Below are 16,249 nucleotides of genomic sequence, written 5' to 3' on the forward strand. Positions count from 1 at the left end.
ATTTTCATCTATTATCAGACCCTTCACCGGCATCATTTCCCAAGCCCAGAGGCTAGAACTGGGCTAAGGTACTAGTTCTCTAGATCGTGGCCTGTATCGCAGTCCGTGGACCATGCATATCCGCAGGTAGTATTCGTACACTATGTAGCATTCAAAAATATAATCATATCAGAAAGAATCAGGGAGTAGGGAGCGCACGACGGACGCGCCACGCGTAACGCCGGACTAAACTCTCCTCCTCCAGAATCAAAAGTATCATTAGCTTTACGAGAAACTCCCCATCCGCACCTTACAGTCGCACCATACAACATCAGCTAATCTATCGAAACCTTGTGTTGCTTATAATAGGACCCGGACGACGACGACGATTCGAGAGTATCAATTAGACTCTATCTCGGTATATCATCTACGACCTGCGTGGTAGGAAAAGAAAAGGACAGGATCCAACTCCGAACCTTCTATCTACCGAGCTGCCCCGTTCCAAGATGAGCGGTAGCCTAGGTACCTACCTACCTAGGTAAGGTACTCCGTAGACGCCGGTCTCTACCTCAAGGTATATCACACACGCACACTCGTCGTCAATTCCGTCTTCCAATCTTCCATTATTTTCTACATATCTCCCATCTTTATCGCTTCCAACTCCATTAATTCATTCCATCATCATCTTTTCAACATACACCTTAGCCGAACATCGAAGAACCGTTTAGCATCTTGTCTTTTTTCTTCTCTCTTTTTCTCCTAGCGAGCCATTCTCTTCTCGCCCGTGGCTTCATACTTCAAAGACGCCAACCATTGCGTTAGTACTGAAGTGTAGGCCATAGGTGCCAGCTCGAGTTGCTTGAACGGCGAGATTGAAGGGGCCCTCGTCATTTGGCAGATCAACCTGAAAGCTAGCAGAATCCGTGCGAAATATCTTGTCAACCTTACCAAAAACAAGTACCCGAATAGACCACCTCATGTCATTGCCATTCAAGATCCTCCAAAGGAACTTCCATGGATTTCCACCGGGAACTACAAACCGGTGTACCGAACAGCTCGAACGCTACGCGAGGAAGACCATCCATACATACCGTGTAAGCCAACCAAGAAGGCCAAATACGAGCAACGACAGCTTGTGGATCTTGATCCAGTGGCCTTCTTGGTGTTGGACACGATTCCTGTCGGACATTGGTATCCAACTTTTCACGAGGACCTAGACGCCGACCCCCGGGACTTTCAGGACCGCCTCGACCGCCTCGACCCCCCGATGCCGCGACACGAAGACGCTTTCGCTGTGACCTTGGCCCTTTCAACCTTGGCTGGTCCCATAAACATTCACAACGTTTACAATCGCCAGACGAAAATCAATATCGACAGGCTTTTGGCCACGTGCACCTTGGGCCAGGACAACCTCCTCCTCGGCGATTTCAACCTACATCACCCCCGCTGGTCCCGCATACCCTTTGTCGGACCTATAACCTCTGACGCTCGGAGTCTCTTTCACGGGACTGAACAGGCCGGCATGGAATGCATCACTGAGCCTGGCGCCATGACGTACAGCCGAGGTAGCGACAAGGAAAAACACACCTCTACCATCGACCTGGCATTTCTCAGCCAAAGGTTACTGCATCGTTTTACAGATTGGAGCATCTTGGAAGGGGGTAACTTCGATTCAGATCATCGAATCATTCAGACCACTCTACTCATGGAGCCCGATCGAACGTCCAGCGATCGCTACCTCTGGGGCAAGGCTGACGTTGCCGGGTTTCGTGCTCATGTAGAGCGTGAGCTGGCCAACTCGGGCTTGCTGGACACGGCACTTATGAGCAAACCCGACATCAATGCTTATTTCTCCAAGTTCAACGACATCATTCGACTCGCCATCCCTTTGCATGTTCCCCTCGCCAAGCATCCCGTCATCCGCCGCTCAGCCAAGCCGCCACCTTTGAGGGACAGGCAACATCCAAATTTTGAGCAACAGGCTTCGACTCGGCTGGGCACCGATCTAGATGCGGAGCACGACTTTGACTCTTTTTGCCGGCGCCTCGAACAGCAAACCAGGACGGAAAAGACGAAAAAGTGGCGGACCATGCTTTCTGGCGAAGGCGACGACTCCCCAACTATCCACAAGCGTGCCAAGATAGGCGCCTTCTTGAGCAAACCTCGCGTCTCCGGTCAGATACCCTTCCTCGTCGGCTCAGACAAGACCAAGTGCACAAGCCTCGAGGAGAATGCCCAGTGCCTCCGGAAATCAGTGTGGCCTAATACCAGCCAAGGGCCCACAGCACCCCCTCTTCAACTTCCCGACCTCGACCCTCTACAACCCCAGCTCTTTGCCGACCAAGTTGTCTCTGATGACGATGTCAAAGCTGTCTTGTCAGGCCTCACCCGCGGTAAGGCTGCCGGGCCAGATGGAGTTTCGCCAGACGCCCTGAAGATGCTCTACTACCCTTTTGACGATGTTAGTATCCCTATTATAGGGTAGTTGGTTCGAACCGTAGTTAACGAAGAGATTAATTGAACTATATAAATATTTGCGTAGGTATAAAAAGGAGGTTCTAACCGTAAGTTAGGCTAGCTATAATAATTATAAATAGGGCCCTTAATTAGCCCCTACGTAGTTAGCTATATACCGCGGTCGAATTAGACTTCTAATTTAATACTAACTTTCTCTTTTTTTTATTAATTTAACCGCTACGGTTAGAGGTATAATTCGACCTCGGGCCCGTTTACTAAGTTATCTCCTTTTCCCCCTTTTTTTTTCTCTTTTTATATAACCTATCCCTCTATTCGTACGGTAACTTTTCTACTACTTATAAATTACTCTAATCCCTTATTTAATATTACTTTTATAAAAGCGTTTGTAAGGTTATTTTTATTATTAATTTAACGGATCTCGAGTATCTCGTGCCTTTTGTATAATTACCTAAGGGCTATAATATTAATTATAAGCCTCTTTTCCTTCGTCGTTCCTAATTTAACGAGGCATTCGTATAGCGAGTAGGAATTAGTATAAATAACCGTTAGAATAAGTAAAAAGCTAATTCGATCGGTAATCTTCCTTAGCGTTATTAAAATTATATAGGAGAGGTTAACGCCGTTAACTATACTATATACCTCTAACGTTAGTATACTTCTTATTACCTACTTACTTTTAATTAACGAGTAGTAGATTATATTACTATATATAGTAAATTCGCTCTTACTTATACTCTCGTTAGCTAGGATAATAATATACCCTAATTACGAAGTAAGGTCGTTATTATTCGTAAATAACCTATTAACGAAGACGTAGAGCTTACTAGTCGTAAGGTCGATCGGGTAGTAAACGAGACCTCGATCGAGATTCGTTTATTATTACTTAAGCTACTTATTAAGTACCTCGACGTCTTATTTAGTTAGATTTATAACTTATACTACCCTAGCGTAGTTAAAAGTCGCCTTAGGTTAATAAATACTTATAATATATACCCCTTGCGCAAGCTTAGCTTTATATTATTTCTTAACGTTAGTTATATTTAGATCGATAAGGTTAATCTTCTCGCCCTACCCCTTTTATTAAAAAACGACGGTTTCCCCTTCGATTATAAAAATCCCGCTATTAAATACTAAGGGGGTATTTATTATAAGGACCTCTTTTAGCTTCGCTACGAAGCCCGCTTTTTAAAGCTCCTTATCTTCCTTTTTTATAAAGTTAATATCGGATAGGCCTAATATATTATTAATTTATATTCTAACGATCCTAAATTAGTCGCCTTCGTACTCCGTAATTAGTAAGCACGGGTTATACGTAGAGGTAACTATTAATAGTTAATTAATATAAAAATCGTAGTAAGTAGCTTATTAATAAGTGCCCGATTCTACGAGCCTATATAGTAGCTTAAGTACTTTAATAATCGTGCTTTTTAAGTACTTACTAGCCATTTCCTTTAGTAAATAGGCTAGGATTTTTCTTATAAGCCCTGTGGCTAATTAGGTATAGGCCTAGGTAATATTACGGCTCTAAATCTCGTATCCCTTTTTCTATAATAATACTATTAGTACTATTATTAATCGTTAGCTATAGCGCTATATAGTAAGTAATTATATAAGTAGCGTCGCCTTTTTAACGTCGCTATACCCCTAAATTACGTATCTAGACTTCTCGTACGGCTAGGGTGTTCCTTTCTTTTTAATCTTATAAACTATTTATAATTTAAATATATAGAGGTTTATATATTTTTCGGGGTTATATAAGATAAATTAATAAACCCCTTAATTACGAAAAGTATCTACTTCGTTAAGATCTAATCCTTTATACGGCTTTTTAGTAGTTATAATTACGCCTTTTTTATATAGTTTAACCACTAGCTCGAAATCGGCTTTTTTTTTTATTATATAAAAGGTATTAATTACCTCGTTGCTAGTAATAAATTGCTGCGTTAGGGCTTGCTATCGTGGTCTTTTATAACGTCTCGCTAGTAATATTAGTACCCTTTTAGTAATTTCTTTTTTTATATCGTCTATTAGTATTACTACGACGATTTTGTTAAGGATAATTTCTTATACCTCTACTGCGGGTTATATAGTTTCCCCTAGCTCTTCTTTTTTTTATAAGTTAGAAATTACCTCGTTAAGATCTATATAATACGGTCTAACTACTATAATTAACATTTTGAGTAGCTAGTCGCGATCTCTCGTAACTATATAAGAGCGCTCGTTAACGGAAATTAATTTATATAGCCTAGCCTATTATTAAGTAATTTCGCGCCATACTCGTATATCTAAATTTAGTACTATATCTAGATTATCCCCTATATTAGGCCTATTATGCATAGTAATTACCTCGTTAACTTACTTTTTTATATTTACCTCGCGCAGTGCCCGTATTATTTTTTTAATTACTTAGGCTCGTTAGTTTACGCTTAGTAATAGTAGCGAGGCTAAGGTCGTTCTTAAATATACTCTAAATACTAATAGCGTTAGTATAAGTCCGTTAGGCCTTATAATATCGTTATAGTATTTGAGTATTATTTAAATATATTCGTCGTTAGTAGAATCCGGATTTTCCTCTTTAATAATTCTAAACGCCCTTTTTAACTATTAGTATACCCTCTTTACTTTTTTAATACTATAGTGCGCTTTAATAAGTACGACTTTTAGCTATATACCGTAGGCCGTCGTATTATCCCTAAATTCTACTAATTTAAAGCTAGTACTAGCGTCGGTTCTAATACCGTTTAGCGGTCCTTAGTATATATCGATCTAGCTTTTTCGCAGGGCTGCCTATACTATTTTTACTTATAAATCCTAGAGGAATTGCCTTACTTAGAAAGATATAGCTACGTCGATTATATATAGTACTAGCCGACTATTTAAGTAGAAGATATCGACGACGATTTCCTAATTAAAGTTAAGCTTATTACGTAATTTAAACTTAAATTTACGTAGGCTCTACGTATTTATTTAGTATTAGTAATATACTTTCGTTAACTACTCTAGTGCCCCTATTTTAATATTATTATTACTTAATTGCTTTAAGAGGTTATATAGCCTCGTAACTAACGGGTACCCGAATTTTTAGTATAGTCTTCTAAGCTTACTTTCCGTTAAGTAATTAATCGACTTCGTATTATTAGTAAGCTTTATAAACGTATACCCCTATCGTCGTTTAACTATCTCGAAGTACTTACCGCTAGAGATTCTATTCTTTATATTATCGAATATAATACCTAGTCGATCTATATCTTTTAGATATAAGAGAAATAGGGTATTAATAGGTAAAATATAAAAAGCTATCGTTCCGAAGTACGTTTTTATTTTTATTATACCTAGGGTAACGATTTCCTTACTTAGGCCAAAACTAATTTTTATAATACTCGCTATTAACGTATTAAGCGTTACTAACGCGATCTTTTATAGCGCTTAGAATTACCCTTTTTTTTTAGTTAATTATTATAATACTTTAGTATTTAGGATAATTTTATAAAAATTATCTAGGCCGTACCTTTCGCTCGCGTAGAATGCTTATACGAGCTTAGTATTCGAGGGATCTAAGTAGTATAAAAAGGACCCCTCTAGCTACCCCTAAATATACTTAGTACTATATTCCTTTTTTTTAAATATTAATAAAGAGAGCGTCTTCTCCTTAATCGTTAAGAAAATAGGCTTCGGCCTTATTAAATTCGCCCTTTCGGCTACTTCTATATCCGTTATCTAAGGGACCTTCTTTTATTATTTATAAATAAAAGCCTACTTATTAAGAGCTTTTATTACCCCCTATTCGTTTAGCCTCGTATATCTTCTAGAGGCTAACGGGGTAAAAAAAAAGTAGTTAATATCGTTAATTTCGTTATAATCTAATTCGTTAGTATAGGGGGTAAGATCTTCCTTATTTTCTAAATCTCTTATAGGGGGTATATATTTTAGGCCGCTACTTTAACTACTATTACTAAGTTCCGTGCCCCTAGATCTACCTTTATATATAACGAGGAATTAGTTAAACTAACGAGGGTTAGTTTTACCGTTTACTACCCTCGACTTTTTATACTATTCGTACGATTTAGTACGCTCTTTTTTAGAGTAGTTACTTAACTAATATCTATCCTTTTTATAAATATAGTATTACTTTTTTTATTACCCTACTCGTAAGTTAAATCTCTACTTATTTAACGAATCTGGGCCTCCTTATTAGCGATTGCCGTATCTAGCCTCTTTTCCTTTCTTATTATACGTTCGATCGACCTAATATTACTAATAAGGGCCGTCGTATACTTAGAAATAGGTTTAGTACGGCATTCTTATCTTAATATTAAAGCTAGATCTTAGCCTCGAGTAGAGCGTCTCGTAGTTTTCGGGTACCTAGTATAGGGTTATTTTTATCTTTAATATACGCTAGATTACGGTATAGAAATATTTAACTTTCCGCTCGTTTATCCCCTTATTTAGCTAGGTTTTCGCTAGCTTATCGATTCGATTAATAAGCTTTTTAAGGATTTCTATTTGCGATTTGCCCTCTATTATCCTAGCTATAAATACGAAAGAAATCGCTCGTAACTTAAATAGGAGCTCTAAGTTCTTATTATAGGTCTCGAAGCGGCTTCGGATTACGTTAATTATACTAAGAAAGTCGTTTCGATTAAGATTACGTACCGCTTCGTAGTAATAATTAAAGGCTTTGCTTACGAGTACGATATTAATTACTAAATAGTATTAGTATTCCTTAATTCCGACTTTTTCGTAATAATCGTAAAACATCGTTAGGGTTTTTTATAAGACTTTATACTTCCCCCTAGAGTATAATTTCTCTTTTAGGAAGATCTTTTTAAAGTTTATAAATTACCTTATATTTACTATTAGATTTTCGGTATTTATATGCGATCCCTGCGTCGCTACGTATTATTAATAACTTTAGGTTATTTACTTCCTTTCTTATTAACTAATCGGTACCGAATTTCGTATTAATAGCGGTAACGAGTTATAGATCGAAATAAGTAGAATTATTAATTATTATACTTCTAATACTATATTTTACCCCGGTATATCCTTTTGTAACAATAGATTTTTATTAGTAATTATAGGGAGGAAATCTGGGTCGTTTACCCTTTTTCTAAATTCGTTAAAGTAATTATATGCTCTGTTGACCTATGCCTAGTTCTATAGTACGAATTCCTCCTCTATAATTATTACTACTAGTATTTTATATAGCTCTTATAATTATAATTGCGCTAGTAATACCCCTCGCTTATAGAAGAATTTATTAACTACTTTCGTAATTCTTAGGCTTGCGCTCGTAAACTATTCGTTTAGCTAATAACTAAGGTTATTTATAATCTCGTAAAATAGGGGTTATTCTTATTCCCCCTTTTTCTTATAAACCTTAGTTAAATAGATTAATACTACGTTAATTTACTTACCGTTAGGCTAATTTGCGATTCTATATATCTACGTTCCTTAATAGTCCGGGTTAATATTTACTTATTTATAAGGGATTAGGATTCTATTTAGGATCGGGTTTCGTCCTCTTTTTTTTTACCCTAACTCGCTAAGGGTCGTGCTCTAGCTTATACCCGTATTAATAGTTATTAGCGTATTTAATTTTAATAAGGATATATCTAATCCGCGCGCTAGTCATAGTAAATTTATACTTTCGCTACCTAACGAATTTATTAAGGTCTAAGAGATTCCCGCTTTCTCTCGCTATCTCGTTATTACTCTCGTTTTTATTATTTTTAATAATTACTACTACCCTTTTAGATCGCTAACTATCGTACTTACTAAGATCCTCCTCTTTATTTAATATAAAAGGATAGGTTTTAATAGTTCTTTTTAATAATAGTAATAATAGACGTTTATATTACCGTAAGAAGATATAGTAATTAGTCTCGGGATTTTTACTAGTTAATTTTTAATCGTAAGCCGGCCGCGGAAAAGTCGTTTAGTAAAAAAGCTATTTAAGGTAATAGTAAAAGGCTAGTTACTTAAGCGGTTCTATTAATTAACGTAGTTTAATATAATAAACGTCGACCTCTCGTAAGTAATAAAGGGCTACGATTACTCGATTCTATATAGTATTTAAGAATCGCCTCTTTTTTCGTTTACTTCTATAAGGTTAATTAGTACGAATCTCCTATCCCGTGCGGTATTAAAAAGTCGTCTTTTTTACGTAGCGAGATACCTTACTAATCTATAATAATAAAATTTAATTACTAATTAGTATTAGTATCCTTATTATAGGGTAGTTAGTTCGAACCGTAATTAACGAAGAGATTAATTAAACTATATAAATATCTACGTAGGTATAAAAAGGAGGTTCTAACCGTAGGTTGGGCTAGCTACGATAATCGTAAATAGGGCCCCTAATTGGCCCCTGCGTAGTCGGCTGTATGCCGCGGTCGAATTAGACTTCCAATCCGACAGACGAGCTTCCCGACGAGGCTGTCTACGGCGGAGGCTATGAAGCTCTCCGAGACAGCGTGAACAGCATCATCCATCCTTACATCAAACGTGGAGCGCAGGCCTGTCTGTTACACTCGTACCACCCGGACGCTTTCAAACCCTCGATTACGGTCATCTTGCCCAAACTCAACAAAGACGACTATACAAGCCCGAAAGCCTACCGCCCAGTGGCTCTGCTGTCCGTCGTCGGCAAGCTGATTGAGAGGATTGTTGCAAACCGTCTCAAGAAACTGGCCTTAGAGCACAGCGACTTGATACCCTCGACGCAGTTCGGTCTACCCGGCAAGTCCACGACCAAGGCACTGGAGCACCTCGTCAATTTGGTGCAGCAGTGTTGGTCCCCTATCGGCCGTGCCAAGTTGAAGGCCACGTTGATGACGATCGACATTACGGGCGCGTACGATCACGTCAGACGATTCGAACTGCTAAAGATCCTTCGCCAGAAGGGCGTTCCCGATTGGATTGTGCGGTTTGTCTGGTCGTTCCTCAGTGACCGCAAGACCGTCCTCAAACTCCCCGGACACACCTCTGAAGAGTTTTGGGTCGATATTGGCATTCCCCAGGGTAGCCCTCTGTCCCCCATCCTCTTTCTCTTCTTTTCCAGCCCCATTCTAGAGGCTCTTCAGGTCTCTTGTCCGTTCGCAAGTTTTGCGCTGGCCATGTCTTACGTTGACGACACCAACATTCTCGTCACGTCTCCTTCGGAAGCTCGAAACTGTGAAGCATTGAAGTTCCTCTACGACAACTTGGTGCGCTGGGCGTCGCCCAACGACATCTTCTTCGGGCCTCACAAGACATTCGTCATGCATTTCAGGAAATCCGGTAGTCATGGGCCGCCAAGCACCGAGCTTCCCGATATTCCCGGCCTCTCCAAGAACTGTCTGCAGACAGAGCTTCTTTTGCTCGGGGTTGTTGTGGATTCGAAACTCACATGGGCAGCACACATTGAACAAGTAAGTCACGCCTTTCAATTTTCATTTGCCTTCGTTTTCTTTTTTTGCTCCCTCGTGGCTGACCGTTTTGTCGACAGGTCATTACCAAAGTCAGGAGGAGGATGATCCATCTTCGCAGAATATCTGGATCGACTTGGGGGCCATCATTGCACGAGATGAAGAAGCTTTACGTCAGCTCGGTTCTTCCCATCTTCTCATACGCTTGCCCCGTTTGGTTCGTCGACGGTCGAGGCCAGAAGATCCGAGGCCAGTTGACAAAGACGTTGGTCCAATCTCTCGACGCGGAACAGGCGCGGTTTCTGCGATTCATTGCAGGTGGATTCGAGGCCTCTGCCTCGGAAGTTGTCCACAAGGAGCTGCACATGATTCAGCTTTCGGTCTATCTTGAACAACTTGCTCTCAGGCACCGGATCAACAACCTCTATTCACCAGAGTATCGGGACCTCGAGGCAATGTGGGACAATGTCTTTACAGACATTGCAACGGTGCAGGAGTTGGGCGCTCATCCCTACAAAGCCCTCTACGGCCAGGCGGAATCCTTGTGGCTCGAGATGCGCGAGAGGGTTCTGGATAAGCAGCTTTGCCGAGCGACTGGAACCCCGAGCAAGCCGTGCAGTCAGAAGCCGAGGGCTGGGCCGATCCCAAGCGCCGCAAGGCCATCATCAAGGCCTACCTGAAGGACATCTCTATGGAGAGGAGCAGTCTAGCGTGGGATCGATACAGAAACGACCGAAGCGGCAAGGTCCGCAACATTAACCGCAACACTCCGGCTCTCAAGGAAAACTGGGGCCCAGAGAGTCTCAAGTACTATCAAGGGCTCACGCGTGCTCAGAGTAGCATGTTGTTCCAATGCCGCAGTGGGGTGATAGGGTTGAACGGCTATCTCTTTTCGCTTAAGGCGAACGTGAGTCATTTTTTTCTTCTTCCTCTTCCTCTGCATCTTTCTCTGCCTCTTCACCGGGCCCATCTTCTTTTACGCTATGAGTCTAACTTCTCGTCTTTACTGCAGTTGGTTGAGACACACCGATGTCGCTGTGGTCATCCGATGCAGACGGCCGAACATCTCTTTGCCCATTGCAAACAGCTCACCTTCGAACGCAGTCGCTTGCGTAAGCATGTCGGCGTAATCAACTTCGATTTGCTGGTCACAACCGAGGCCAACGTAGCCACGGCGTGGGCGATTCGCCATTTCGACATCGCTCAGTTCAGGTGGACGGGCAAACACATGCCGCTTCCCTGCTGATTACGGCCCGCAGCTTCCCACCAACCGCACCCACCATTTTTCGGAGGCCACTTTCCTTTTTGTCTTCCCTTCTCTCGTCTTGTTGTGCCCTCCATTCTTTCCAGACGTCGACCACACGTCTATGCATCTCATTGCGCCGTACCTTCTTTGGTCTCGGATCTAGTGTACCCGAGACTGCTACTAATGCCTCGTCGCATCATTGTTTCCCCCGTCCTCGCCCTGGACTCTTCGCCCTGGTTTTCCCCTTTGTCTTCTGTTCCGGGTCGGTGCCACGGCATTCCTGTCCGACCTGCCAGCCTACCTCGCCTTTGTACAGTAGCACACCTTAGCCCAGACTTTCAATTCAACCCCCTTTTGCCCTTACCCCCCGACGGAGCAATCCGCCGGGGCCGTACCGTGTATTACGTATTGGGGTGAGATCTTCGGTGACCTTGCAGTCCTTGCATTCCATGATCGCCTCACTGACCTGTTATGAATCTAGGAAAACTGGGTATATTGCGCTCCATACCTAACTACTAATCAAAAGTAAGTGGACCTCCCCAGCGTTGCTTTGTGCTTTCATGACGCGAGCCGTTTGACTGACTGGCGGACCGAGCCGCAGCAGCAGTCAACCGACTCGACCGTTGTCTTCCTTTCATCAAGTACGCGGCCTGCTCGTTCCTTGCGTTGCTCTACTATGCTAACAGTCGTATTGAAGCAGCTCCCAACCTTCCGCCGCGTGAGTATGCCCGCCCTGTCCTTTCTCTTCCATACGAGGCATCAGTAACAGGTCTGACAGAGTCCTCCCAAGTTCCAGCCGCCTACAGGGCGAGCTTCACCCACTCTAACGCGCACAGGACCTCCTGGTGCCAGCCCGCGTGGGCAGCTAGGTCCAGCATAATCTGTTCTTTTATATGGGTATTATCGTTACCCGGGGGGTCCCGTAGGAGCCGTCTGAGGCGCCGGCTTATCGCCCTGACCCTGTACACCTCCGGCCCGTCCATCGTGGCCATTATGGCCAGGCCGGCGTCGATGTGCCGTAAGTTGCTCGATACTCGACTAAACTACAGAAACTAATAGTAGTCCCCAGGGATCCTGGCATCCGTACCGGCCCGGCTGTCCACGGCGCCTGTGATGTCGCCCAGCCGAATTCCGCACCGCCGGAAGGTACTTCGCCACTTCTTGGGCGTGCCCACGTTGGCCACGATGGCCACAGCGTCGAGCTGGCCGGTAAGTTCTTTCTGAAGACTTTTTGTTCCTTGGTCGGGAAGAACCCCTCTGCAAATGAACCCTGCTGACCAGACTGTGTTAGAAGAGGGCGCCCAGCCCGAGAGGGGCAGACTTGTCGACGGGCATCTTTGGGTGAGGCATGCCGCTTTCTTGTCCCCCGTACTCATAAATGCCACTGACACTCTTCCGAGAGAGTTCTAGCCCACTGATTGCTGACTGTATGCTGGGAGGTATTGCTCTCTTTCATTCTATTTTTGGATGAGCAAAGCTAACCATGATTTAGTAGAGTAGGTTCTCGTCGAGGTGGTATTTTGACTGGCCAACCTCTTGACTGGTTGTCTGACTAGCTGTCCAGGTGGTGGTTTGTGTATTGATGGGTTTGTTTGGTGGATTTGTTTGGTGGATTTGTTTGGTGGATTTGTTTGGTTTGAATGGAGGTTGGTTATAAGTGCTTCTACTCTATCCCTGTGGTAGACGCTAACTACCCTTAGAGCAGCTTTGGGCGATGTTGGAAGCGATGAGGATGGAAAGAATCTTTGCGAGCTCTGGTACGGCAAGTACGATGTAAGTTTCGTGATGCACTAAACAACGACTGACATGAGAGGAAGAAGAGCAGTAGATATTGGCCCATTTGGCCCTTTCTCCGGAAACCTCTACGTCGCCATTAAAGTTTAGAACCTCTGCGGTTGAGGGTGAGTAAATTCCCTACTACGGATGTATTACACAATGATAGCTATTTTTGAGATGAACTTTTGCTAATACCCATCGTGCTAGAAGGCCGCCTCTGACCATTGCGGCCGACCATGGCGGCCGACCATTGCGGCTAACCATTACGGCCGACCTCTGCCGTCGACCTTTCCGGCCGGCGCCGCCGCGTGAGTATGTCGCTCAGCCTGTCGTTAGCAAGCAGCGTACCCCTCCCTCATTTTCTAGAGAATAGAGACATGGAGCTAACACGAGATTGAGCGAAGAGGGCAGCTTGCCCATCCCGAATTGAATGGCGGTTTTCGTATCGAAATCACTATATTGCGTTGAGCGCGTGCTTGGGATACATTGCGCGTATTGTATAGTTAAAAAGTGTACTGTATCGTGTGATTTCCCTTGAAAGCGTGATCCCGTTAAGGTCGATCTTTTGTGCCTGTAAAGCCGGAAAAAAAACCACCACATAAAATACAATTGTCCCTTAATTTTGGTTCCCCTTGTTGCCGTGATCTATTGTTCGCCATCTCAATTGCTATGCTGGGTGTCTTTCAAGCTGTGGGCTGCTCAGCGTTAGGCGCCCGAGCGTGTGGGAAGATTTCTCGGCTGCGTTTACCTTAGGTACTTTAATGAGGATCCTTCCAGGTAGCGTGGTTGCCTAAAGTACCTTAAGGTACCTAAAGTGAGTTGGAAAAAGTACCGTGGTACTTCAGCCTCACTGTGGCTCCTCTAAATCCTAGGGCCACACCCGGCGAACCTTCCATCTTTCCAATGGAAGCCACATACCTACCTTAGGTACCTTGGCGGATGCACGTGAGGTAAGGAACCTCAAGGTACCACCTACCTTAGTTACCAGCCTTTCTCCGTTGTGTTAGACACCTGAGAACCTTAATCACCTCACCCCAAGGCTAGCACGCTTAAATACCTCCCACGTCTCTCCATTGTGCCTGTGGTTGTCCAACACCACATTCAATAACCGCTGCATCTCATCATCACCCAAACCCCACGACTCAAAATCATTCGCCCGGCATCTTCGATCGTCACATACACACGACTTCTACGTAACTGAAAGAAAGTACCACGCCATGGCTACATTTTTTCACCTTCCTCGCGAGCTACGGGACATGATTTACCGGCTCTACGTCGTGTCCGACGGAGGCTATGTCCTAAACCCCGAATCGAACAGACTCAGAAATGCCATGGGCAGACCAATCGACCTGGCCCTTACGTACACGTGCAAACGCATTGCCGAAGAAATGAGGGGCATTGCACTGGAAGCGAACACCATCACCGTTTCAACCTTTTACTCGCCATACGAACGCCACAGAGCTAGAGACTTTGATGTCGTCATGACGATGCTGCACGATTCTCTACAAAGGGACCTCAATCACGCAGAGCTTTTTCTCTGGGACGACATCTGCGCTGAGATCTCGGGAACATTCCCACAGTTCACACCTGTACTCGACATGATCAAGCACGATACATGGCACAGTACACAGGGCCGGTCGTCCAAGCAAGGCCCATGGGGTGAACCTCCCTCGGTCCACCGCGATTTTGTGCGCTTTGCGCTGCAGACGATCTCAAATTTAGATTACCGGCATCGATTTAATGACGAGTTCGCAAAAGCCTTTTGCAAAAGAGATGGCACCCGACCTCTTGTCGACTTGGATCCGGCCCCTTGGATGATTCCAACTCAATATGATCTCCGACAAATGGTGGACGCGCTCGGCGGGAAGTCCTCGTTCAGATCGTTTGGCTTCTTAGGCGGCTGGATGGGCTCTGAATCCGCTACACGACGTGCCATGTATCGTTATTCTGCAGCAGCTGTTGCCATCCGGTTTCTGGAGTCCAATTCGCTAGAGACCCGAGCGCACCTGAGAGATATCGTGCTGATCGAAGACCGGGAGTCTGTCTCGAACCCCGCGTGTCACGCCATGGGGTTAATCCCCTTTTGTCAAGAGAATCCCGCCATGCGGATAGAGCGACGCGTCAGCTTGTGGCACAATGCCTTCTTCTACCATTCAAGTATATCAGAAGCAATTGGTTGGCGGACGAAAGAATATCGACAACTGGAGGCCAACGAGATATCTTTCGCCGTCGCGCGCTGGGTCATTGAGACCCTGCCACTTATCCCCGCCGGCATGCCCGCCAAGTCGTTCACATTAGTCTTGGACGGAGAGGGCGATCCGCAGTGTACAGAGATCTTCCAGACTGTGGTTCTGCGCGACGCTGCTTGGCAGCAGGCGATGGACGAATGTTTCCAAAACGGCGATCTTCCTCCAGAACCGTATGGGATGAGGAGAAACAGCCAGAGAAATGACGTGGCCGCCATCTGGTCCGCCTTCAACGAGTCTTATTTATTTGACAAGTTTCCGCAGGCAATGCGAGAAATCGTCGAAGGGACGTCCATGGTTCGTTGCACTTTTGATCCCGGCGAGATTATGGATGTGCAGCGGCTCAAGTCAGTCGCGAAGCGGGAGTCATGGAGTCTGGATCACTGGAGAGTCAAGTGGTATGATCGCGAGAAGAAGACCTACAAACCTACTCCCCCATTGCCTTCCTGGACCGCAATTAAAGCTGGTTATCTATCTAATCGTCATGTTAGGCCCTTCCGCCGCTAAGGGCCTGCGTTGGTAGCAATGTAGAGACTGATATCATGCAGAGCAGCCAGAGGATAGTGACGATGCAGCACTAGATAGCACCAGCATAGGCCGTCTTGAGTTGATAATGAAAGAGAATAACAGAGGTGGGCAGTCTACCTAGCATTCGAGGAGGACTCGTACCTGCGTCTACGGTACCTAATCAGTAATCATTTCCAGCTCCCAATCTAGCTGGCTGAGCCGTTTCCTTTTTCTTTTTTTTTGGTCTTTTTCCCCAGAAAGTTCCCAGAGCCCATTGAGAGACGCGGGGAGCGCATTCCTCAAGGACTCCAAGCCTCGGGAAGTGCAGGCAAAGCGTCGCTGGCGATGGTAGCGAACAACAACAACAACTGGAGGACGCGAACGGGGGGGGGGGGGGGGGGCGGCGAATGACTGATTCTCGCAGAGCGGAGTTATGAATTTACCTGTTGATCACTGCTGCCCCAAGTCTTTTTTTCTTTTTCCTCTTCGTAGGTAGTAAATGAACTTTCCATCGCAAAGTGAGACTATGAAAGCTCCCCCCTACCTTCTATGTAGAGAGGTTGGCAACAACTTTTTAAGAAAAAGGACTCCAAAGAAGGCCGTCGTCG

At 44.3% G+C, this 16,249-nt stretch overlaps 3 protein-coding genes across 3 annotated transcripts; 2 read left to right on the top strand and 1 right to left on the bottom strand.

The window, feature by feature from the left end:
* Positions 1 to 485: 485 nt before the first annotated feature.
* Positions 486 to 2,464, top strand: CLUP02_13915 (zinc knuckle; the record flags this gene model as incomplete). Its single annotated transcript, XM_049292850.1, has 2 exons — positions 486 to 501; positions 822 to 2,464. 2 exons carry the CDS (start codon positions 486 to 488, stop codon positions 2,462 to 2,464), a joined length of 1,659 nt encoding a protein of 552 aa, XP_049149996.1.
* A 3,155-nt stretch (positions 2,465 to 5,619) lies between these two features.
* Positions 5,620 to 5,859, bottom strand: CLUP02_13916 (uncharacterized protein; the record flags this gene model as incomplete). The annotated part of the gene is made up of 1 exon (XM_049292851.1): positions 5,620 to 5,859. A coding segment is annotated over one exon (240 nt), but the record flags the coding sequence as incomplete, so codon positions are not given.
* A 3,002-nt stretch (positions 5,860 to 8,861) lies between these two features.
* On the top strand, positions 8,862 to 15,641 carry CLUP02_13917 (uncharacterized protein; the record flags this gene model as incomplete). The annotated part of the gene is made up of 10 exons (XM_049292852.1): positions 8,862 to 9,869; positions 9,947 to 10,432; positions 10,486 to 10,773; positions 10,879 to 11,072; positions 11,813 to 11,830; positions 12,039 to 12,130; positions 12,175 to 12,321; positions 12,818 to 12,885; positions 13,096 to 13,196; positions 13,928 to 15,641. Coding segments are annotated over 10 exons (4,116 nt in total), but the record flags the coding sequence as incomplete, so codon positions are not given.
* Positions 15,642 to 16,249: the final 608 nt, after the last annotated feature.

This window comes from Colletotrichum lupini, chromosome 7, assembly GCF_023278565.1.
Source record: "Colletotrichum lupini chromosome 7, complete sequence".
NCBI lineage: Eukaryota > Fungi > Ascomycota > Sordariomycetes > Glomerellales > Glomerellaceae > Colletotrichum > Colletotrichum lupini.